The sequence below is a fragment of the Cydia pomonella genome, unplaced genomic scaffold, assembly GCF_033807575.1.
Source record: "Cydia pomonella isolate Wapato2018A unplaced genomic scaffold, ilCydPomo1 PGA_scaffold_66, whole genome shotgun sequence".
NCBI classification, from domain to species: domain Eukaryota; kingdom Metazoa; phylum Arthropoda; class Insecta; order Lepidoptera; family Tortricidae; genus Cydia; species Cydia pomonella.
In genome coordinates, this window is record NW_026907899.1 from 1 (window position 1) to 25,023 (window position 25,023).

The following is a 25,023-nucleotide window of genomic DNA, read 5'->3' on the forward strand; positions in this document are numbered from 1 at the left end:
ATATTAAGCGAGTGATTTATCAGGAGTGTCCCATGGTTTCTCTTTACCTCGTCTACTTTCATGAAGCACCGGCGGAGCGTGTCCTCGTCGGTGGCGTCCACGTAGCTGTCCCCGAAGCGGTCGTACCGCCGACACATGGCCGCCCTCGTGGCCGCGCTGGCCGCCAGCAGGTCGAGCGGGCGCGAGCTGCGCGGGCGCGCGCGCGGGCGGCAGCGCGCGCAGCCAGGCGGCCGCCGCCACGTCCGCGCCCCGCGCCGCCGCCGCGCCCGCGCCCCGCGCCCGCCGCCCGACACACAGCACCATGTCGAAGGCCCTGGTATTAGTACACTATGATACAAGTGGGCTAAGTTGGTCATTAGTTCATTACACACGCCAGCCATCCAGACCAGACAGCCAGGCGATATTGTATAAGAAAGCCGATGTGTGTTTAATACGACGTTTTTCAACACACTTGCGAGGAAATAAGAAACTTTCATATTAATCAAATTTTAATTGTTAAATCGGTTAGTATGCAGTGTTGCATCTGTCATACTGCCTGCCGCCCCCCGCCCCCCCGGCGGCCGGCCGGTGCCCCGCCCGCCGCCGCCGTCCGACCGACGCCGCGGCCCGGCGGCGGCGGGGCGCCGGCGCCGGCGCGCGCCAGTCCGCGTTGTAAAATCTAATCGACCAATTTAAGAAGGCTCCGTTTCCATACATATTATTAGCAATCAGTTACCTTCTTAACTCAGCCGGATAATATAATGAAGAAGCACAAGTGGTATAATATACTGAAAAAATGATATTAGAAACCTCAATATCATTTTTTAAAGACCTATCCTTAAATACCCACACGTATGGGTTTGATGAAAAAAGTTTTTTTGAGTTTCAGTTCTAAGTATGGGAAACCCCCAAAATGTATTGTTTTTTTTTTCTATTTTTGTGTAAACATCATAATGCGGTTCATAGAATACATCTACTTACCAAGTTTGAACAATATAGCTTTTATAGTTTCGGAAAAAAGTGCCTGTGACAGAATCGGACAGACAGACGGACATGACGAATCTATAAGGGTTGCCTTTTTTGCCATTTGGCTACGGAACCCTAAAAAGCACGCGTTTTAATATCTAGGATTATAGCCAAAAATCAGTGGAATAAAAACGCCGATTTGAGCAAGTGTGTTGAAATAGTACGTTTGTAGTAGGAGAGGCCGAAAAACCGCTCAAAGATGGACGAGTGAGTTCATCTTTAGCGTTTCCGGCCGAAACATTACTTAGTGCTTTTCACGACTACTGCGAGGAAATGAGAAATTTTCTCAGAGAGAACATTTGCATAACTATAAGTACTCTAATAGAAATTCATATTTATATTGGCGTAAGGATAATTGTTGGAAGAAAACGATGTATTTTTGCCAGGAACATTTATATTTTCTTTATTAGAAGAAGTCATTTTTATAGCGTAATACGTGTTTCTTGTATTTTTGAGCCAAACACAATTTACGCTATCAAATTCAGTAAGTATTTTCCGATCCCGACTTTTTTTATCACGTTTAAGAGGCGTTTTTCTGTTGATTGCTTCAAACTGACTCTAAACTTAGAAGCGTTTTTAAGCGTTCTTAAGAGTGAACTAAATGGTTTTGACGTTTTTTTTAAAACAAGTAATTGGTGCTATAAATAATCTAATTTTAATTTTGAAGGCAAAGTTGTGCCAAAAAAATACCTTTTACCGTCACCAATGACAGATGATGATAACAATGATCACCAATGACAGATGATGATAACAATGATCACCAATGACAGATGATGATAACAATGATCACCAATGACAGATGATGATAACAATGATCACCAATGACAGATGATGATAACAATGATCACCAATGACAGATGATGATAACAATGATCACCAATGACAGATGATGATAACAATGATCACCAATGACAGATGATGATAACAATGATCACCAATGACAGATGATGATAACAATGAAACAAAGAGTAACAGTTTTCAATTTTGTCTCGTTACACAGAATATTTGTTGAGGTATGAATACCGATTATTGTAATGTGATGAGTAGTAACAGACCTACGTTCTCGACGTGTCGGCCGCCGTGAGACTGCACCAAACGCACGAGGTCGGCCTTACTGCTGACTTCGTCGCCCGACAGCACGCAGATCTCTCGCCCTCTCAGCGCCGCGGACACCACCTGCACACAAGTGGCATAAGACCACGTTTCACCTTTGCTCAAACAAAATAAAGCGATACGTATTCAGTATTCACAGCCTTGTTATACCTATACACTTTGTGATTATTGTGATAGGGGGTCATTTTTAGTAGGGGGGGGGGTCAAGAAAGTGTGACATGTTGTGACAAGGGGGAGAGGGAGTCACAAACTTTGTGACGTCACTTTTCATCAGTAACCGAGTTTTTTTTAAATCGCTGTGCACTTAAATAACGAGTTTTTGGAACGATGATCATTTTTAGGGTTCCGTAGCCAAATGGCAAAAAACGGAACCCTTATAGATTCGTCATGTCCGTCTGTCTGTCCGATTATTATTCGTTTAATTTTCTTTTCTAATCGGTTTGTGTTATAAAATTACTAATATCTCTTTCATTAAAAATATTTTGAAAATATATTAATAATACTTAATTCGATTTGCCGATTTCGTTGTAAACAAATTGAGAAAAATGTGACGTCACACCAGGGGGGAGGGGTTCGCCAAATGTGACCAAGCGTGACAAGGAGGCGGGGAGGGGTCAAAAAACCTCGAAATTCGTGTGACTTAATTAATGGATGAACCCTTAATTAATGGGTGGCAAATGAAACCTCGACGTCCTGCACAGGTTGCGTGCGGAACTGCGCGGGCACTTCCGCCCGCGCGCCGTGCGCTTGCGGCGCGGCGCGGCTCCGGGCTCCAGCGCGGCCGCCGCCACCGGCCGCTTGCTGAGCTTCACCACCGACCCGTCCTGACAGAGGAGCGAACACGGTGAGGAATGGAAACAATATGGAAGGAATCGAACTTTATTAGAAAAAATACACTAATGTTATACGTAGGCCAAACAAATCAATAGACCTTGACCAGCGCGTTGAACTCGGCTAGAGGCATGGCGTCCGCCGCGGGCTTGTCGTCGCGCACCGCCGTGACGCGCGGGAACCGCAGCGTGTGCGACGTGCCGAAGTCCGTGCTGCGGATTAGCTCCGTCGCGCGCACCTAGCACACGAACAACCAAGTCTATGAAGCAGGAATATGAAGTCATCGTTAAGCAACTTACGTTACCTACTCTAATATTTTTTTGTGACACGCACTTTTATTGCTGAATGTATTTCTTCTCTTTTTCATGTTTATCTACTTCTCGAGATCATTTTAATGAGCCTCTGAATTGAAAGTGTTCGTTCGAGGAGTTCCGACTGCATCATCAGATCAGCTCCACATTTCGTATATCATTGCACTATTATCGGAATCACGGAAAACAACTCCAAAGTTCAATTGAGTCAGACATTACCGGGAAGTGGTTCTAATTTAAGTTACAATATTTTAAGCACACAATACATAAATATACAAGTATACCGACACAGTGGAACTAAATAAAAATGTGTTACAAGTAACCGTCAAAAATATTTTTGACACAATTTTATTGCCGACTGCACTTTCTCTTTTTTTGTATGTCTATCAAGTACTTCTCGAGACCTTTAAAATGGGCCTAAACTCTATGTGTTTAAGTTTTCCCATCGTAGAGTTCCTTTGGCTACCTTCCGACTGCATCAGGTTGACAGTCTTTATTTAGATTAGCAACATATGCCTACGTGACTTGAAAAGTTAAGTACAGTTTGGCCACATGTTTTTTTTTTTTAATTTTATTGAATTGAATAAGTATGTTATGTACTAACACAATAACTTATTCGTAGAACTTATCTCACTGCAATGTTTACGAATGATCAGTGAAATTTGTATAAACATAAATAATCCACGTACTTGTAAAATGATGGAATGTTCGGGCAGGACCCAGAAGTCCGGCTTCTCCTTGTTGAAGACGAGGCAGGCGGGCGGCGGCGCGTCCCTCCTCGACACCCAGTGGCGCTCCAGCGTCGCGCACAACGTCTCGCGCTGCTCGAACGTCAGGCCTGTAGCCACGCGACCCACCACCACCCAGCGGTGGGGGCGCCCTGGAACACCACGGTACGTTAAACAGTGTCCCAGTGTCGCACACAAAGTCTCGCGCTGCTCGAACGTCAGGCCTGTAGCCACGCGACCACCACTACCCAGCGATGGGGGCGCCCTGGAACCCACGGTACGTTACAACAGTATCCCAGTGTCGCACGCAACGTCTCGCCTTCTCGAACGTCAGGCCTGTAGCCACGCGACCCACCACCACCCAGCGGTGGGGGCGCCCTGTCACACCACGGTACGTTACAACAGTGTCCCAGTGTCGCACACAAAGTCTCGCGCTGCTCGAACGTCAGGCCTGTAGCCACGCGACCCACCACCACCCAGCGATGGGGGCGCCCTGGAACACCACGGTACGTTACAACAGTATCCCAGTGTCGCACGCAACGTCTCGCCTTCTCGAACGTCAGGCCTGTAGCCACGCGACCCACCACCACCCAGCGGTGGGGGCGTCCTGTAACACCACGGTACGTTACAACAGTGTCCCAGTGTCGCACGCAACGTCTCGCCTTCTCGAACGTCAGGCCTGTAGCCACGCGACCCACCACCACCCAGCGGTGGGGGCGCCCTGTCACACCACGGTACGTTACAACAGTGTCCCAGTGTCGCACGCAACGTCTCGCCTTCTCGAACGACAGGCCTGTAGCCACGCGACCCACAACCACGCAGCGGTGGGGGCGCCCTGGAACACCACGTACGTTACAACAGTGTCCCAGTGTCGCACACAACGTCTCGCGCTGCTCGAACGCCACCACCACCACCCCCAACGGTGGCGGCACCCTGCACTTAGTATTTAGGGAGGGGAGGGGGGCTTAAAACCATTACTAGATTGCCTTGGCCCCAGGCTCGGCATTGTGAGGTGGAAATCCGGAAATCCTAGGTGGAACTCCGTCCCTGCTTAGCGGTAGGGGCACCCTGTCACACCACGGTACGTTATGACTTATTGCCTCCCAGTACTCCAGCGTGGAACATACAGAATGCAGAATCTAGTGGTTAGTACATAAAATTTTAGAAATGTAATGAGGGCGCCACTGTTGAGTTTCAACAGGCAACGATCATCCATCTCCTTCTGCCGCATACTTACGTATTTCATCAATAAATTTTGCACATCGATGCCTTGAATTATCAATATGCCCACTGACATTTTTAAATAAAAAACTTGTTTCCATAAATAATAATAATATAATATGTCAAAAACGCGATTGTTGTAACGCGGTTGTGATAAGTCAACGGTGTTGCCACTGGATTGCCAGACAGGTTTCGCCTTTGGTACATTTTGTTTGAATTCTACAATGACATTAAGTACCTGTATAACTGGCCCTGTCGGAACGTCAGGCAGGCCGTACTGCGCCTGCGATGTGTTGCAATGTTCCGAAGCCTATTGAATGTTGATGTTTGATATCGCGTTCGCGTCTCGCGCTGTTCTATCATGAGACCAGTGGAGTAACGGGTACCCGCTCGCTAAACGATATATGTATATCAAATGTGAAAGTTTACGCAAAGTATGTGAACGCAAATACATAAAAGCTAAAAGGATTGGGTCTAAATTGACACACATATAGTTTTTAGGGTTCCGTACCTCAAAAGGAAAAAATGGGAGGAAAAAAACCATATAGGATTTCTTTGTTGTCCGTCCGTCCGTCCGCCCGTCCGTCAGTCTGTCAACCTGTGTGTGTGTGTCCGGGAACGCATGGAGGTATCGAGTTGAATTCATATACTCTAGGTCTATAGGCCCTTGAAGCTGTAAAAAAATGTAATTTCTAAGTTAACGTAAAAAAAAGATACGGCCGTTTTTGCCGCAAAAAAAATCTGAATTCGAGTAATTTCAACATTCTCAAGGGATTAAAAATTTATAGGGTACTTCCCGTAGAACTAGAACTATGAAAGGGTGTAGCAGGATAGCCTAGGAAAAATTGCCCCCAGCGATTTTGGGCCGAAACTGTAATCAAACGATGCCTTTTGGGGAGGTTATACTCTGCACAAAGTTTCATCCCTCTGTTACCCCCTGGGGGTGAAAAACACCCGATTAACCCCAAAACTGTTTTAATTATTTTTTCCTAAACTATGAAAGTGACGAATTTCAAATTTCGTACAAATATTAATAAGACTAAAAGCTATGTGCTAAAAAAATATTAACCCCCTAACCATTGAAATTCTTGTAAAAAAAACAAAAATAAAAAAAGAATCAACCTGTATATCAAGTTTGGCTCATGGTACCACACCATTTTTTTTTTCAAAAATGAACCAGTTTATATTCTACATGATACAAAAGTTTCATGGACCTACTCCAGAAGGAACATTGCGAAATTAATATGTATTGGCTCTTTGGTGCGTACTATTCATTGAACTCCCACTAAGAGCCTTGCATTATTAATAAACAATGGCTTGCGATCGGACCGCTGGCGCTGCTCGTGCCCGATTTGAAAAAGGTGGGGATAAAGAAGTATGAATCAAACTCATTTGTATTTATAAAAACATTTTTAGGGTTCCGTAGTCAACTAGGAACCCTTATAGTTTCGCCATGTCCGCCTGCCTGTCTGTCTGTCTGTCTGTCCGAGGCTTTGCTCCGTGATCGTTAGTGCTAGAATGCTGAAATTTGGCATGGATATATAAACCAATAAAGCCGACAAAGTCGTACAATAAAATCTAAAAATTTAATTTTTTTGAGGGTACCTCCCCTACACGTAAAGTGGGGGTGAATTTTTGTTTTTTGCTTCAATCCTACAGTGTGGGGTATCGTTGGAAAGGTATTTCAAAACTAATAGGGGTCTTCAACAAACATTTTTTGATTAAGTGAATATATTCGGAGATAATCGCTCCGAAAGAAAAAAAAATGTGCCCCCCCCCTCTAACTTTTGAACCATAGGTCCAAAAAAAATTAAAAAAATCGTGGAAGTAGAGCTTAAGAAAGACATTAAATGAAAACTATAGCGGACATGATCAGTTTAGCTGTTTTTGAGTTATCGCAAAAAGTTTCCCCTTCATAGTAAAAAGACATACTTTAATTAGGTACTGATTATGCAAATTTGCCTATTTGTTTAACTCACGTGAAAGGTACCGTTTCATCCCTTGGTTAACAATTTACTATACTTTAAGCTCCAGTTTAGCTTATTGTGACGGAAGAGTAACTACGGAACCCTACACTGAGCGTGGCCCGACATGCTCTTGGCCGGTTTTTTTAAATTATTTTGTTTTCGGGTCCGAGACGTTGCGTATTAAGCATGATACGAGTATAATGATTAGTAGCTACGAAATAGTACGTTTATTTTAATTTCGCAATGTTCCTTCTGGAGTAGGTCCATGAAACTTTTATATAATATAGAATATAAATTGGTACATTTTTGAAAAAAAAAATGGTGTGTGTACCATGAGCCAAACTTGAGATCCATGTACAAATGAGTTTGATTCATACTTCTTTATCCCCACCTTTTTCAAATCGGGCACGAGCAGCGGTCCGATCGCAAGCCATTGTTTATTAATAATGCAAGGCTCTTAGTGGGAGTTCAATGAATAGTACGCACCAAAGAGCCAATACATATTAATTTCGCAATGTTCCTTCTGGAGTAGGTCCATGAAACTTTTGTATCATGTAGAATATAAACTGGTTCATTTTTGAAAAAAAAAATGGTGTGGTACCATGAGCCAAACTTGATATACAGGTTGATTTTTTTTTATTTTTGTTTTTTTTACAAGAATTTCAATGGTTAGGGGGTTAATATTTTTTTAGCACATAGCTTTTAGTCTTATTAATATTTGTACGAAATTTGAAATTCGTCACTTTCATAGTTTAGGAAAAAATAATTAAAACAGTTTTGGGGTTAATCGGGTTTTTTTCACCCCCAGGGGGTAACAGAGGGATGAAACTTTGTGCAGAGTATAACCTCCCCAAAAGGCATCGTTTGATTACAGTTTCGGCCCAAAATCGCTGGGGGCAATTTTTCCTAGGCTATCCTGCTACACCCTTTGGCAAATAATATCGTCTTTTATTACAAATACCGGGAAAAATCTGAAAACTCTACTCTATAATTTGAGGGGAAAAATAGTTAATTTTATACGGAACCCTCGGTAGGCCACTCCGACTCGTACTTGTCCAGTTTTTTTTTACCTGGAATAAGACATCTTTTTCATCCCCGTATATTTATCGTTTAATACAAAAGTACTCTTATATGGAAAGATTGTGGGCGGTTATGTATATTAATGCGACTTGCACGTATACGGACGATCTTGAGCAGAAGCTCCCAGCCAGTTAAAGGTTGACACATACCGGGCGCGCCGTCCGCGCAGGCGACGTGGAAGCTGCGCGCGCGCCCGCGCCGCTTGTCGCTGGCTTCCTCTGCGCCAACCACCACTAAATCCAGTTCCACCATCGTACCTTCCGTGTACTGCGCATACAAACATACATGTGCTTTCGGCTCACGACAGTCATGACATATACCAACAATTTCGTAGTAAATACCTACGAGCAGCCTACGAGTACGTAATATAACTAATAAAGTCAATTCGTAAGTACTAACATAGGATGTAACTTATTCTAGTTTACTAACAATAATAATATGGATCACCTGAACTGTATTAAACGAATTTATTTAAAAACACAGAGACATGAGAATATAAACAGAATTTAATTATGTCATACAAATCACTAGAAACACTTACGCGTTCTATGGGGTCATCCATTAATTACATTACACGAATTTCTAGGTTTTTGACCCCGTCCCCCCTCCTTGTCACACTTGGTCACATTTGGCAAACCCCACCCCCTGATGTGACGTCACATGTTTCGAATTAATTATTATCAATATTTGATCAAAATACTTTTGATAAAAGAAATATAAGTAATTTTATAACACATAACCGATTGGGAAAGAAAATTAAACAAATATAACGAATTATCGTTCCAAAACATCGTTATTTAACTTTACAACGAATAAAAAATAATAATCGATTACTGGTGATGTTAAAGTGACGTCACAAAGTTTGTGACTCCCCCCCTCCCCCTTGTCACAACATGTCACATTTTCTTGACCCCTCCCTCCCCCTAAACTTGTGATGTAATTAATGAATGACCCCTATGTAAAATTTTAAAAATATAAATTCTCAAGCGCATAATAATTTTTATTTTTAATTACGACAGGTAGGTACCTAAATATATACAAAACAGTAATAAAAATAACAAAATGAGTTACATATTGTTGGCATCATCTGCTGTAATAAAACGTTGTCACTATATGACATTCAAATGGCCGCGACTCCACGCGACGCGACCAACAACAATCGTTAGCAAATGCTTTGGCTTTATTACAGGAAACCTGTATCTATTAAATAAGGATTAAATTAATTTCTGGGTAAGCCAAATCAATAAAGTATTTCGCTAACGATTTAGTGAGGTAATGTGTAGTAGTAAAACAGTTGATTGCACTAAGCAAGTACATAATACACACTCACAGGCAATACAATAAATCAACATAAATGTAAACTAATCTCTTTAAGGGATCTCTTCCAAAATTCCTGATTCTTGAAAACTGCGCGAGATAGAGTGAAATAAAGATTTATACATGCTGATGGCAAAACGACACGGCACCGGCATGGAGAGACGGCATGAAGGATATCATATATATATTGATGCTGATTTGCTATTCGTTAATGGTTGCATCTTGCAGGTGCCACCTCAAAGATGAGAACGAGAATGTGTGCCAATAAATTCATCAATAATTATACAATCTCCTGCGCTATTAAAAGATTTATTAGCTTTAGTATGTTATAGTATAGTAAGTTACAGTTACCTACCTCGGGTTTGACCTTGTACCAGCCGGCATTGCGGCGATTGGCCAGGTAGTGCGAGTCCAGGTCTTTCACCACGATGCCTTCCTCCTGGTCCTCGATCGCTCTGTTTAGCGCCTCCAGGACCTCCGAACTGTCATGACAAACAAAATATACGTTTGAGTATTGCTTACTTTTTTTTTCAATTCAATTCAAATATACTTTATTCATGTAGGCCTAGCAACAAGCACTTATGAATAGTAAGACAGTATTACATATAATTATCTTAAGCTAATTATCAGAGCAATTTATTGATGTTGTAGATATTATTCCATATATAATACTAATGAATATAATTCATAGTTCAAATATAATACTAAAACTTTCACAAAATACAGTCATACAAAAAAATGTATAAAAAATACTAGTCTAGATTGTTTCTAGAATAAATTCTAAATGTCAAACAAATATAATAATAACCGGCCAAGAGCATGTCGGGCCACGCTCAGTGTAGGGTTCCGTAGTTACTCTTCCGTCACAATAAGCTAAACTGGAGCTTAAAGTATAGTAAATTGTTAACCAAGGGATGAAACGGTACCTTTCACCCGAGTTAAACAAATAGGCAAATTTGCATAATCAGTACCTAATTAAAGTAAGTCTTTTTACTATGAAGGGAAAACTTTTTGCGATAACTCAAAAACAGCTAAACTGATCATGTCCGCTATAGTTTTCATTTAATGTCTTTCTTAAGCTCTACTTCCACGATTTTTTTCATATTTTTTGGACCTATGGTTCAAAAGTTAGAGGGGGGGGACACATTTTTTTTCTTTCGGAGCGATTATCTCCGAATATATTCACTTTATCAAAAAATGTTTCTTGAAAACCCCTATTAGTTTTGAAAGACCTTTCCAACAATACCCCACACTCTAGGGTTGAAGCGAAAAAAAAAATTCACCCCCACTTTACGTGTAGGGGAGGTACCCTAAAAAAATTAAATTTTTAGATTTTATTGTACGACTTTGTCGGCTTTATTGATTTATATATCCATGCCAAATTTCAGCTTTCTAGCACTAACGACCACGGAGCAAAGCCTCGGACAGACAGACAGACAGACAGACGGACATGGCGAAACTATAAGGGTTCCGTTTTATGCCATTTGGCTACGGAACCCTAAAAACAACAAAGGAAATACATGCATTGGAATATCCATTTCATCAACATTATTCAAATATAATAGATAATTAATCATTTCGAATCACAATTAATCCCACGTTGTTTATCATTCATGTAGTCTTGTGTGGTATAATAAGCTTTAGAAATAAGTTTACGCTTTACATGATTCTTAAATTTATTAATTGGTAACTCAGTAATATGGTTTGGAAGTTTATTATAAAATCTCGCACAATTACCCATGAATGATTTTTTAATTTTATGGAGCCGAGTGAAGGGCACGGCGAGCTTATGTTTATTTCTAGTATTAATATTATGAATGTCACAATTTTTCTTAAAATCGGCAATATTTTTTATGCACATACAGAATATTCTCATAAATGTATTGACAGTGCAATGTCATGATGTCAATTTCCTTAAATTTTACTTTTATGCAGGTGGGACAAAAACTAATACTAGTTATTAGGATCTACATAGCGAAAGGAGTGAAGGCAGGTAGAAGAACGGTGGTTGTGAACTAGTCAATGTCAATTTAGGATGAAAATAAAAAAGATTGCAGAAGACGGTACTCACAGATCAGTGACTTGACGGCGCTTGCTTCGCAGCAACACTCCTGGAACGTCTGTTACGATGGAGTCCAGTATAGCGAGTCGTTCCCGTAGAGGAGCCCCGCCGCTGCCGGCCGGGCCGGCTAGGTTCCGTCCGTTGTAGTGGAGCACGTCGAAGGCGCAGAAGCATGGTTGGAAGGCGGAGTTTTCGGTTATCTTCTTCACGTCAAAGGACATGCCTGGTGATGTTAGTATTATAAATATTCGCATAAATCGAATATGTCAGATAGGAATAAGCCCCGATATACCGTTTTCCAGTGTTTTGTTGTGTTGTGTTAGTTGTTCTGTATGACCGCTGACTGTTGATCCGAAGATTTTATTGCAACAAACATATCAGTGGTTAGTTAAGGTTGTTGCTGTTCAAGTATTAGTTATTTTTCCTCCCGAAGACCTGGCGCTGCTTGTGCCAGCCCATCATCTCGCCGTCCAGAACCATGCTCTCCACTCCAGTAGTGAGTCCGTCACGTATTAGTTTAAATAGGAGTGAGCAGACCAAAGACGGAGCGCTGCCTGTTTCAGCCCATCATCTCGGCGTCCAATATCATGGTCCAAACTCCTGAATCTAACCCTTGTAACCTTGGAGTCAACAAACCCTGGGTCCTCAGCCTAGTATACCTCTGTTCACGAAGACTTGGCGCTATTTGTGCCTGCCGATCATCTCCCCACCCAGGATCACGCTCCTAATTCCTACAGCACCCTCGTAACCTGGAAGTCAGTAGGCTATGTATCATGACTGGTATGCTAGTTACCTTTGCTACCGAAGACCTGGCGCTGCTTGTGCCAGCCCATCATCTCGCCGTCCAGCACCATACTTTTAACTCCTGGATCGAGTCCGTTTCGTAGTTTTGGAGTCAGCAGACCGTTGTCGTCTCCGGTGCCGTAGTGGTTCCCGTACGCGTGGCCCTTGCGGGAGAAATACTCGAACACGCCATCTTGCATGTGGATCTACGATATTACATAGAATTACATATAATGGAAAGATACATGATCCTAAGAAATGTATGTAACAAAAATCTGATTTGTCGAAACAATACAATTCATATGAAACAAGTGAAACCCTACCTGAAACCGCTCGCCATCGAACTTATCCTCCACAATGTAAGCTGCAGGTGGTAACCGCAACACGCGCGTCACGTCGAGGCGCTCTGACAGCATGGGGCTGACGGCGCAGAACACTTGCACGCCGAGCTCCAGAGGGCGCGCCGTGCCTGGCTCCAACTCCGAACAGGTCTGAACACACAAAACCTTTGGAGTAAGAGAAACACTTGCATTGCAGGGAATGTTCCAGCGAAGCCCCATACTGCTTCTCTCGCCCGAGCTGAATAAACTATGTTTCTCTTACCTCACACGACTCACTCAACTTTTATAAGTGTGAAAATTTGTATCCTCCTCTATGGGGGTGTAACAGGGAATTAATGTTAGTAGGAGAGAATAGTCTTGTGAACGAAACACATAACAAGTTTTTGGCAAAAAAACATTTTTGGTGCAAGCTTTTATCGCTGACTGTACTTTTCTTAACACAGACAACTACTTAATACTCATCGAGACAATTCTAAAAACCCCAAACACCATTAGGTTGCGTTGTTTCATCACAGAGTTCCTATGGCCACCTCCCACCTAATTCATCAGATCAGCTCGATGGTACCATAATATAGCAGTGTCACCAGACTTACATACGTATTTATACAAATTTTCAGCTCAATCGGAAAATGGGAAGTGGGTCAAATTTAGCTTTCAAGATTTGACCCACACATACATACACAAGTGTATGTATGTGTCTTCGCCTCCTTATGTTGTGAAAATTGAATGACCATGTTACGTAAACTGTCAAAAGACTTACGTGTGGGGCTCTGCAAAAAAGCTGTTCCCAGGTTTTTAAATGGTTGACACAACATAACAAAAAGCGGCCAAGTGCGAGTCGGACTCGCCCATGAAGGGTTCCGTACATTTATGACGTAATAAAAAAAAACTACTTACTAGATCTCGTTCAAACCAATTTTCGGTGGAAGTTTGCATGGTAATGTATATCATATATTTTTTTTAGATTTTTCATTCTGTTATTTTAGAAGTTACAGGGGGGGGGGGGGGCACAATTTTTTTCACTTTGGAAGTGTCTCTCGCGCAAACTATTCTATATATATTAGAAAATAATGATATTAGAAACCTCAATATCATTTTTAAAGACCTATCCATAGATACCCCACACGTATGGGTTTGATGAAAAAAGATTTTTTGAGTTTCAGTTCTAAGTATGGGGAACCCCCAAAATTTATTGTTTTTCTATTTTTGTGTAAAAATCCTAATGCGGTTCATAGAATACATCTACTTACCAAGTTTGAACAATATAGCTCTTATAGTTTCGGAAAAAAGTGGCGGTGACATAATCGGATAGACAGACGGACATGACGAATCTATAAGGGTTCCGTTTTTTGCCATTTGGCTACGGAACCCTAAAAAATAACTGCGCGAAAGCAAGTAGGCTACTAACAATTGTACTAACCTTAAGCAGGTTGCTGCAAGAGTCATAGTACTCAGGGGCATCAGGGTGCATGGCAGCCAGGAGCCTCGCCTGGCCTATCCGCAGGCGGAGGTCCTTCAGCACTACACGTAGGAACCACTTCAGTTGCTTGGCGCTCAGCTGACGGAATACTGTGCCGAAGGCCTCGTCCAGTACTCCTGCATACGAGACAACCATGTTTACGATGGGGAAGTCATTATTAACATTAATATTTGGTTATGTATCCTAGAGATACTAAGTGACCGTTCGTCAGCCGTTTGTGGCGGTCAGCAAACCATTATCTTAACTAGATCAGCGCGTGTCGATATTAGTATTTACAAAATTGATACAAATAAGGCTGATTGGGCCGTAAATGGACTAATCGAACTGTAATTAATAATTAAAACAGGGATTTTAGGTTCCGAGTGCCAAGTCAATCAGTATTCGAGCGCGCTCAGTAAAGACTCCTGAGCGAGAAACACAGATCAATTACCTTTTCTGTAGCGAAAATAAAACGTCACACATGAATATAATTGCTAGCTATTTGCTAGCTAATTCATTGGCTGAAAACCAGCGATATAATTCAAGTATGTGAATTACTATTGCTGTATGCTATATTTCTGGGCTGCATTGAACGAGCAACTATATACTCTTATAATGAGGGAAATGAAGCTTTGCTGTTTGTTTTAGTTACTTACTCGCCTTCCCCCGACCTGCGCGTTGGCGATCTTGTCCAGCACCTCGTTGGCGTCCTTCACTGTGAGCGAGCCGGACTGGCGCGCGAGGCGGTTCTTGAGAACGAAGCAGGCAACCCCGGCTAGGTGTCCTGCAGTGTCTGTTTGTACTCACTCGCCTTCCCCCCGACCTGCGCGTTGGCGATCTTGTCCAGCACCTCGTTGGCGTCCTTCACTGTGAGCGAGCCGGACTGGCGCGCGAGGCGGTTCTTGAGAACGAAGCAGGCAACCCCGGCTAGGTGTCCTGCAGTGTCTGTTTGTACTCACTCGCCTTCCCCCGACCTGCGCGTTGGCGATCTTGTCCAGCACCTCGTTGGCGTCCTTCACGGTGAGCTAGCCGGACTGGCGCGCGAGGCGGTTCTTGAGAACGAAGCAGGCAACCCCGGCTAGGTGTCCTGCAGTGTCTGTTTGTACTCACTCGCCTTCCCCCTGACCTGCGCGTTGGCGATCTTGTCCAGCACCTCGTTGGCGTCCTTCACGGTGAGCGAGCCGGACTGGCGCGCGAGGCGGTTCTTGAGAACGAAGCAGGCAACCCCGGCTAGGTGTCCTGCAGTGTCTGTTTGTACTCACTCGCCTTCCCCCGACCTGCGCGTTGGCGATCTTGTCCAGCACCTCGTTGGCGTCCTTCACGGTGAGCGAGTCGGACTGGCGCGCGAGGCGGTTCTTGAGAACGAAGCAGGCAACCCCGGCTAGGTGTCCTGCAGTGTCTGTTTGTACTCACTCGCCTTCCCCCCGACCTGCGCGTTGGCGATCTTGTCCAGCACCTCGTTGGCGTCCTTCACGGTGAGCAAGCCGGACTGGCGCGCGAGGCGGTTCTTGAGAACGAAGCAGGCAACCCCGGCTAGGTGTCCTGCAGTGTCTGTTTGTACTCACTCGCCTTCCCCCCGACCTGCGCGTTGGCGATCTTGTCCAGCACCTCGTTGGCGTCCTTCACGGTGAGCGAGCCGGACTGGCGCGCGAGGCGGTTCTTGAGAACGAAGCAGGCAACCCCGGCTAGGTGTCCTGCAGTGTCTGTTTGTACTCACTCGCCTTCCCCCCGACCTGCGCGTTGGCGATCTTGTCCAGCACCTCGTTGGCGTCCTTCACGGTGAGCGAGCCGGACTGGCGCGCGAGGCGGTTCTTGAGAACGAAGCAGGCAACCCCGGCTAGGTGTCCTGCAGTGTCTGTTTGTACTCACTCGCCTTCCCCCCGACCTGCGCGTTGGCGATCTTGTCCAGCACCTCGTTGGCGTCCTTCACGGTGAGCGAGCCGGACTGGCGCGCGAGGCGGTTCTTGAGAACGAAGCAGGCAACCCCGGCTAGGTGTCCTGCAGTGTCTGTTTGTACTCACTCGCCTTCCCCCCGACCTGCGCGTTGGCGATCTTGTCCAGCACCTCGTTGGCGTCCTTCACGGTGAGCGAGCCGGACTGGCGCGCGAGGCGGTTCATGAGAACGAAGCAGGCAACCCCGGCTAGGTGTCCTGCAGTGTCTGTTTGTACTCACTCGCCTTCCCCCCGACCTGCGCGTTGGCGATCTTGTCCAGCACCTCGTTGGCGTCCTTCACGGTGAGCGAGCCGGACTGGCGCGCGAGGCGGTTCTTGAGAACGAAGCAGGCAACCCCGGCTAGGTGTCCTGCAGTGTCTGTTTGTACTCACTCGCCTTCCCCCCGACCTGCGCGTTGGCGATCTTGTCCAGCACCTCGTTGGCGTCCTTCACGGTGAGCGAGCCGGACTGGCGCGCGAGGCGGTTCTTGAGAACGAAGCAGGCAACCCCGGCTAGGTGTCCTGCAGTGTCTGTTTGTACTCACTCGCCTTCCCCCCGACCTGCGCGTTGGCGATCTTGTCCAGCACCTCGTTGGCGTCCTTCACGGTGAGCGAGCCGGACTGGCGCGCGAGGCGGTTCATGAGAACGAAGCAGGCAACCCCGGCTAGGTGTCCTGCAGTGTCTGTTTGTACTCACTCGCCTTCCCCCCGACCTGCGCGTTGGCGATCTTGTCCAGCACCTCGTTGGCGTCCTTCACGGTGAGCGAGCCGGACTGGCGCGCGAGGCGGTTCTTGAGAACGAAGCAGGCAACCCCGGCTAGGTGTCCTGCAGTGTCTGTTTGTACTCACTCGCCTTCCCCCCGACCGTGCGCGTTGGCGATCTTGTCCATCACCTCGTTGGCGTCCTTCACGGTGAGCGAGCTCTGACTGGCGCGCGAGGCGGTTCATGAGAACGAAGTAAGCCACGGCCGGCGAGGTCGCTGTCCTGTAAGCAATAAATATTTTCATTATTTTAAGTACAAGACGTCTGTTTTTCAAATATTACAGTTCTTCGACATTTAGAGACTGTATATCAGACACGGAACTGGTTTTGGAATAGCGCTAATACCGGTTTATTTTGGTTTTACTTCTGAAATTTCAATAGAACGCGAACGTTTTAATAACTTTATTGTAACCTAAATAAATCGAAATAAAACCGTCGAAAAAACATAAAAAAAAGGTTTCTTCGACGAGCGCCGAGACGGACGTCCGACCTGGTGGTGTGCGGCGTAAACAAGGACACCCACATATTAAAAAGAACTTCATAGGAATATGTTTCCCTAAAAACCGGTTATAAATAACGGTTTTTTAAGAACGAAACTATAATTAAAAGGTTTTGCGCCTAGTACATGATAACGGTTTGGAAATTTAACCGGTTTCCGGTTTCCTTGCTGTATAAATCTCTAATAAAGTATCATCAAATATTTCATTGATTCCATTTTTGTAATTATATCTTGTAATTTTCGGTTATTTTAATTGCTTGTAAAAATTTGACATGTAAAAGTGCCCCTGTGGCCTATTTTCTGAATAAGAGTTTGAATCTTTGAAATTAGGTACGTTAAAATGACAATCGTATGTACATCGACATATGCGCAACGAAAAGAAAATATTGAACGATCCGATACTGATACGATGATACGGTCCGATAGGGCTGAGATGATCTTGTCGGCTAACCTGCGCGTTGCCGACGGAGCGGTAGCTGGTCAGGCGTAGCGCATCAGGAGAAGTCGGCGGCAGAGCCAGCACTCGAACTAGAGTGGACCCTAAAGAGGTTTCCTTGAGGTGGTAGGCGCCTCGCTCGCGGTCCAGCGCCGGGAGCAGGAGACGCATTACAGGGAACAGGTTGCAGTTCTGTAACCAATGTTGTAAATAAATAAAAAACCTCTTCGTCGTTAGTTAGATAACATATGCTTGTATAAAAAGTTTGACAATTCTTTGTTGTCGCCGCCAAATTTGACAAACCTACCATCAGCGTTGGTATTTAGGGTTCCGTACTAAGACGCCGCTGTCCGTCTGTCACCAGCTCACCAGGCTGTACTATATCTCATAAACCGTGATAGTTATACAGTTGAAATTTTTACAGATGATGTATTCTGTTGCTATAACAACAAATACTAATAAGTACGGAACCCTCGGTGGGCGAGTGCCACTCGGCCCAGTTTTTTTTTCTATTGATGGGCGTGGTAGTTCAACCCACCTTCACTGAGTAATGGCACCTAAAAATGATCTGTACAAAATCAACATTGTGCCAGAAAAGGAAGGATAATAGCTTGTCATATGTCAAGCAAAATCTTTTTCATTTCATAAGCTTTGAAACTAGGTCATTGGTATTCTACGAAGTGGTGCAGACAAAAAGTGATGCGTCCTAGCCTATCCATAAATACCGATAGTTTTACTAAATTATTAGTTTGAAGTACGGGGAGGAAAATGATTCTTTAGCATTTTGCGGTTCAAGTAAATTTTGTTGTACATACTTATGCTAAGAGCTGTCTAACTGCTAAAGAATCAATTTCATCGACCGTACCCTCAAGAAATACTAATAAAGGTTTATACTGAATTACTTTTTTTAAACACAATGTATTTTATTTTCCTCTCTTCCCTCAGTAAATATTATACCTTTTTCCCAGTGATCCTGGCAGCCTTCAGCCTGAACTCGTCAAAAAAGGCCGTTAGTATTTTGTCCTGCTCTTGCCGTTCTTTCTTCTTCTTGTGCAGACGCTCAAGTAAGTCACAGAGCTGCGCGAATGGCATGTCCTCGGCGGGGACCGCTTCGCCTTCGGGCGCCAACGCCAGCGGCTCGGGTCCAGACATCGTGCGACTCGTCTGCAAAGTTCTATATTAAAGCTTAGGGCAACTTCAGCGGTGTTAGAACACACAGGTATTTTGTGCAACAAGGGTTGTTAAGGGCCGAAGTTACAAAAAGAAACGAAGTTGAGTTTTGCATAGACAGGCCCGAGAATTTTTAGACCTAGGTAATTCCAGGATAGATGCCCCAGTGGTATAGATGCCTCGATTTTAATTTTTACTAGTCGCAAAATGGTGGGAGTAAAATTCCACTACATAATAGCAAGCGCTCCCCCAGCAAACCTCAGTGCCACTTGTGAACATAAGCGCAAGCGCATGCGTTTTAATCCATAAGTGCCAAAACCTTGCGCGGCTAGACTTCAAAGAGCGTGAAAATAATATTATTAAATATTTATTATCGAATAACTTTAGACTCGCTTATAATTCCTGTCTTTTGTTAATTAATTTGGGTGCACTGAAGCTTAGACTTGAGTTTATTATTACTTTGTTTTCTTATTGAAAAGGGCATCTATCTTCTGCTAAAGTTAAATATATGTGACAGTTGCCCCGTTTTCGAATCGCTATAAATGCCCTAAGGGCATCCCTAACGGCATCTATCCTTAGCATGTTTAAAATAATTATTACAGTACATATGGGGCTACTTTATAGCACTAGTGCGAGAAGTAGCATATTACGTTACTGTGTCGAACATTTAAAGGGCCATATGTACTGTAAAACGTTGTACGATACATGTGCGAATAGGTAATTCGCAACTCGTGTCGATTTAAAACACTCCCTTCGGTCGTGTTTTAATTTATCGCCACTCGTTTCGAATTTCCTATTTTTCGCACTTGTATCGTAATGTACTATTATGTTTCAGAGGCGCAAAATGGCTCGAAATGTAAGAGAACATGTGGAATACCGTCTAGGTAGAATACTACGACAACGTTTTCAAAATAATGAATATAAAAGACTCTTAACTTTTAATTTTGCTGGTTTGATTTCAAAGGGCATCTATCCTCTGGCCCATTTTTGCGACGAATCATCTATCCCCCACGGTGGGCACCTATCCCATTTTTGAAGAGGTCTAAAAAGTACGATTTATACAAAATCTATGCGATTTATAACGAAACAAGTACAGTAAAATAATAGATTAAGACCCATTAGTTATCATAAGTATAAGGACACATTGCTATAAAATTATGAATTATTGAGTTATAAAGCTATTTCAAAAAGTGGGGCATCTATCCTGGAATTACCCTAATTATGTACCGTTGCACACAATATTTTTTCTAAGACAGCAGCGAACACCTACAATTATAAATAAAATCAATGCAAATATTGGTTTGTAGATCTTAGCCTAGAAGTTAGAATATAAAAAAAATCAGTAGTTGCTTAATATGGTTAATATGGAATGAATATTAACAATATTATTAATAATATTAATAATATTTTTAATTCCGCCTTTTGTACTATAAGGTTTTCTTTTGTGCAATAAAGATTAAATAAATAAATATTCCTAACAACACTGCGGTTAGGATCCTGCCACACAGGGGCGCCGGCGCCGGGCCCCGCGCGCCGCGCTTCTTGTGAAGTTGATTTCGATCTCACTGGCAGTCATTTACCTAATTGACAAATACGAGTGCTGCGGTGTTATCATGGTTTCATTTTTGTCGCCTGTCACTATGCCCGTCACTTTCGCACTTACATACTTGTTAGAACGTGACAGGTATGGTGACAAATGACAAAGAGCCGACCATCTTAGCTCTACTGGAGTAGAATAATAAAAAATTTCTACTCGTTGACTGTAATGGTTGAATTAAGGCTTCGTATACCAAACTGATATCTCATACTTTTTAGGGTACCCTAAAAAACTGAAACGAAGACCGCTTAGCGTTGCTTGTTAGTCTCCATAGGCTACAATTACCAAAATCGAGAAATTTACTGTCCAAAAATTTAATTTAGTAAGGAGTAAGTACCACGGGCCTCATGGGTTACGAGGTGTCATTGACCTTTTGGTTTGTTTACCTATATGTATACACTATAGTTTAGTTTTTTTTTGTTGACTCGTAGAAAAATTATTGTATACAATAGTGATATAATCAAGCTTTTCAATCTCGTACCTACCCCGTAAACTCGTATACTCGCAAACACGGTACTCGACTTAAAATCTCTCCATTATATCACGAGTGTATAAAATACTAATTTACCTACGGGACAGGAAATAAATATTGAGACTCGCTACGCAAGCTATAAAGCAAGTTACGCCAAATAATAGCTACGCTCATACAGTCTTATTCATTTATTTACTTATTTGCAACCGAGAATAGGACCGTGCGCGTTGGAGGGTCTGCCATCTTGTGATCTCAATCGGAACCATAAACATGCACATTTACACGGTTAACTTCCGTCCATTATCGAAAGTAGAGGAGCACTGTACAAGACACCAGGCTGTTAAATTATTTAACAAATTACCTGAAGAGCTTAAAACAATTTCAAAGTATAATATCTTCAAACACAAATTGAAACAGTTTTTGTTGAGTACATTCATGCACGCTCCCTATACAAGTTATACACAATATTACTCCATAGTTAAAGCAGGACGCCATGCGGCACGCCCTTGAGTGTTTTATTTAGATAATTTTAGTCGTCGAATTTGAACTGTCCTGTCATACTTAAAATATACTTTTAGGGTATTTGGCACTTGCGCACAGTATTTGGCACTTGGCAGGTATCGTTATGTTTATCGTCGCAAGTGTTGGGTGACCCAAACCAAAGAGTAGTATAATATATAACCCAATCCCGCCTACAACGACAGCGCAAGACCACCCTCACCCGGTTATTTCATTGCTTGAATATATCCATATAGGCTCTCCGAAACATGCCGCACGAGTGACTAAGAATAGGCACGCGAGTTAAACCATAAAATTAGTTAAATTTGACCATGTCTTTTCCAGTGTTTATATTTATTGCTCAACTGCCTTTTGGTCTTTCGCTACATTAAGATACTAAATGGTTCTTTCAATTGTTCGGCAATCCAACACTCGCTGCCAGTAATCCTATAATAACCCATTTAATTCCATCTGCTTCGACGATTCTCACCAGATGGCGCCGTTATAATATTGTTGTATGTCTTTAGGTCAGGCACATAGATAAAATCAAAACATAACAATACAATAAAATTTATTCAATAACAAGATGCTTAAACAGGTACTGTCTCGCCACATGCGGCGCATGGTCCTTATACAGCAGGTACAGGTTGTACGCAGCCTCCATCCGCAGGTCAATGGCGCCGTGCACTGCGCAGCGGGCCGCCGGCGGCGCCGCCAGCGCACGCTCGTAGTACTCTATAGCCAAGTTGTTGATACTTAACATGTGGTACGCGCGCCCGATGTTGTACAGCGCCTCTTGGTCGCACTTCCTCATGTGCTGATACGTGATCAAGTACGACATCCCTTGCAGAATCAGATTGTGGTGCTTATCCATGGTTCGCTGCGCCGCCATGATGAGCATCGTGATCCCGATGAGAAACGCAGAGATCGGCTCGCGCCGCTGATCGTGGTATTCAAGGAAATACTTTAATGCTACAATATAGCGGCCTGATGTTAGAAAGTTGTTGCCTAAGAATAAGTTTTTAACGATGTTTGGGTCTCTTTGAAAGAGCCTTGCTAAAAATTTCATATGTGTGTTTTCGTCAACGGAGTTGATGACTAAATTGAGGATGTTCCAGCAGCGCACGCTCGGGCTCTTGAAGCAGAGGTCGCGGATGAAGGAGAAGGCGTTGTGGGGGTCGTGGTTAAGCAGGCACGCCTGCAAGCAGTAGAACTCGATCTGCGGCCGCGCTGCGACGCCAGCGCCTTCGACACCAGCGACCCGAACGTCAGCCGCTGCAGCACGCAGTACTGCTTGTGCTCGCGAGCAATCTCCAGCAGCTCCAAGAAAAAGTTCCATTCTTCCTGTGGCGTAAACTTAAAGGTATCATCTTCGTCAAAGTGAATATCGTCTTCATTATAAGGATTTTCTCCACGCATTGTTCTGAATTCGTGAATTAGATCGACGCCTCCTTTCATTTTGCGCGCGATTTTGAGTTCTTCCTCGTGTCCTAAACCTCACAAAGGTTTTTGATAGTAAAGCTTCCCCAACTTCTAGGTATTTAAGCATCTGGCCATACTTTTTGAGAGCGCAGCACTGCTCATAGAGCAGACTAGCGCTGACGACGTACTTGTAGTCCTGCTGCAGGATGTCGAGAGCCTCGTCGACGCGGCCCTGACCCTCCAGGATGGAGAAAATGCGGCGGCGTGCCTCGGCGTGCTGTGGCGCGTGCTGCAACACTTTGTAGTAAGAATCTATCGCCTCATTTTGTCTTCCCAAATTGTACAAACATTCAGCATGTTTGAGCCACACTGCCCCGAGATCAAAGCTGGGGTTCTGCACAAGGGGTTCCAGAAGTTTGAGAGCTAGACGGTGAAGTCCAACAGAAGACAGAGCTTCTTCTATGTCCATGTACAAATCGCCAGCTTTCTCCACATCATTGGTCAGAAAGTCTTCAAGCAACGTCTCCACAAGATTAGTGGCTCCGAGATGAATAAAGCATACAAGTAACTTGCTTTTCAAATCAATAGGCAGGCTGTTGGGTAAAGTGCAATTCAAATAGTTTGTTTGCTCCTCAAGCATGTGATAAGCATTCTCTATGGTTTGTATTTCTGCTTCTATCTCAACTCCTGCATTTGCCACAAACACTTCTATGCAAGTCTGGTATTGCTTCTGGGAAATGAGAAGCTCTAAGAAAATGTTAGTGTCCTCCATGGAGAAGAGATTAGCACACTTGTTGTATGCTGCCGTCATGACCACCAGAGCATTCTCCAACTCATTGTTGTTGTGATACAGAGTAGCCGCCATCTTGGCATATTTCATGATAGTTTCTCCTTCAGTGGGGGGCATGGATGTTGCAATTTTATGGTAGCATTTGACACGAGATAAGCTGAGAGTATGTACAGGATACTTTGCTTCTTCAAGAGTGATGAATAATTCCAGTCTTTTCATATGATTAGCCAGATTGTGAGGATCAGCTTTAATAGCTTGAGTGTAGCAGAGCATCTCCTGTTTCACATCATTCCGCTGTTTAGACAGAGCTGCAAGTCGAAGCCACTCGGTGGCGTCAGAGGGGCTCAAGTGGGCGGCCAGTAATGAGAACTGCATAGACTTGTCCGGATCATTTTCATATATCTGTGCCAGCGTCTGGTAGGGTTCAGGCGCATTAGGGACCTGCTTGATGATCTCATGGCACATTTTTTCAGCTGTCTCTTTGTCGCCACGTACGAAGCGCAGGTTGGCCTCACCCATGAGGCCTAGCAGCGCCGGGGTGAGGCGCGTGCCCTTGCGGCGGCGCACGAGCGCACGGCCCGCCACCTGCGTCGGCTGCTCCGGGCTGCGCGCGTCCGCCTCCTCCTCGTCGTCGTGCTCGTACCACTCGCTCGAGTACTCCGCGAAAGACATCTCCCCGCTAAGAAACTTATTGGTCAACTCATTCTCTAAATCCATTTTGCCAGAGGACGGTCCCGGTTTCATATGATCCATTACCAATAGTCAATAAATAACGAGTAATTATGGCTAGCTAAGTCTGTTAATTAGTTTATTCTTTAGGACAACATGAGCAACTTACTTCGACAACCCCCTCACTAGTCACTACTGCGGTTAACCAACATCCAACATGTGTGTATGGTTTTTTTTTTGGTTTTAATTGTTCATTAAATGTAATAATTCTCCTCTTCTTGCTATTTTTGCAAACAAGAAACAACTTGAAACAAATATACATATACAAGGCCGTGAATGTCACCGGTCACCGCACGCATGATCCCAAACATTTGACGTAATAGAGCCGTATTCTTATAACTCATTTTTAAACAAATTAAACAGTATTATTTTTAATTACAGTAACTTATTAAATAGAATACTGTATTTTCTAAAACTGCGACATGCCTGATATATTTATTATTTAATTTTAATTGCTTAATATTATATTCTGTCAACCCATTTTCGTCAGTAGAAAA

The 25,023-nt window shown here is 43.7% G+C and overlaps 2 protein-coding genes across 2 annotated transcripts; both read right to left on the minus strand.

Annotated features, from left to right (window-relative positions):
• Positions 1-1,998: 1,998 nt before the first annotated feature.
• Positions 1,999-25,007, minus strand: LOC133534177 (uncharacterized). The gene is given in 28 exon segments (XM_061873259.1): positions 1,999-2,181; positions 2,803-2,852; positions 2,855-2,942; positions 3,050-3,187; positions 3,950-4,140; positions 8,406-8,523; positions 9,929-10,055; positions 11,645-11,858; positions 12,429-12,624; positions 12,742-12,909; positions 14,180-14,355; positions 15,026-15,172; positions 15,329-15,422; positions 15,481-15,573; positions 15,636-15,725; positions 15,788-15,877; positions 15,940-16,029; positions 16,092-16,181; positions 16,244-16,359; positions 16,392-16,485; positions 16,548-16,637; positions 16,700-16,815; positions 16,848-16,941; positions 17,864-18,040; positions 18,806-19,012; positions 22,196-22,593; positions 22,800-22,929; positions 22,985-25,007. Coding segments are annotated over 28 exon segments (5,298 nt in total). The 5' UTR covers positions 24,551-25,007; the 3' UTR covers positions 1,999-2,031.
• Positions 22,140-22,983, minus strand: LOC133534186 (general transcription factor 3C polypeptide 3-like). Its single transcript, XM_061873268.1, has one exon. It carries the CDS (start codon positions 22,922-22,924, stop codon positions 22,157-22,159), a length of 768 nt encoding a protein of 255 aa, XP_061729252.1. The 5' UTR covers positions 22,925-22,983; the 3' UTR covers positions 22,140-22,156.
• Positions 25,008-25,023: the final 16 nt, after the last annotated feature.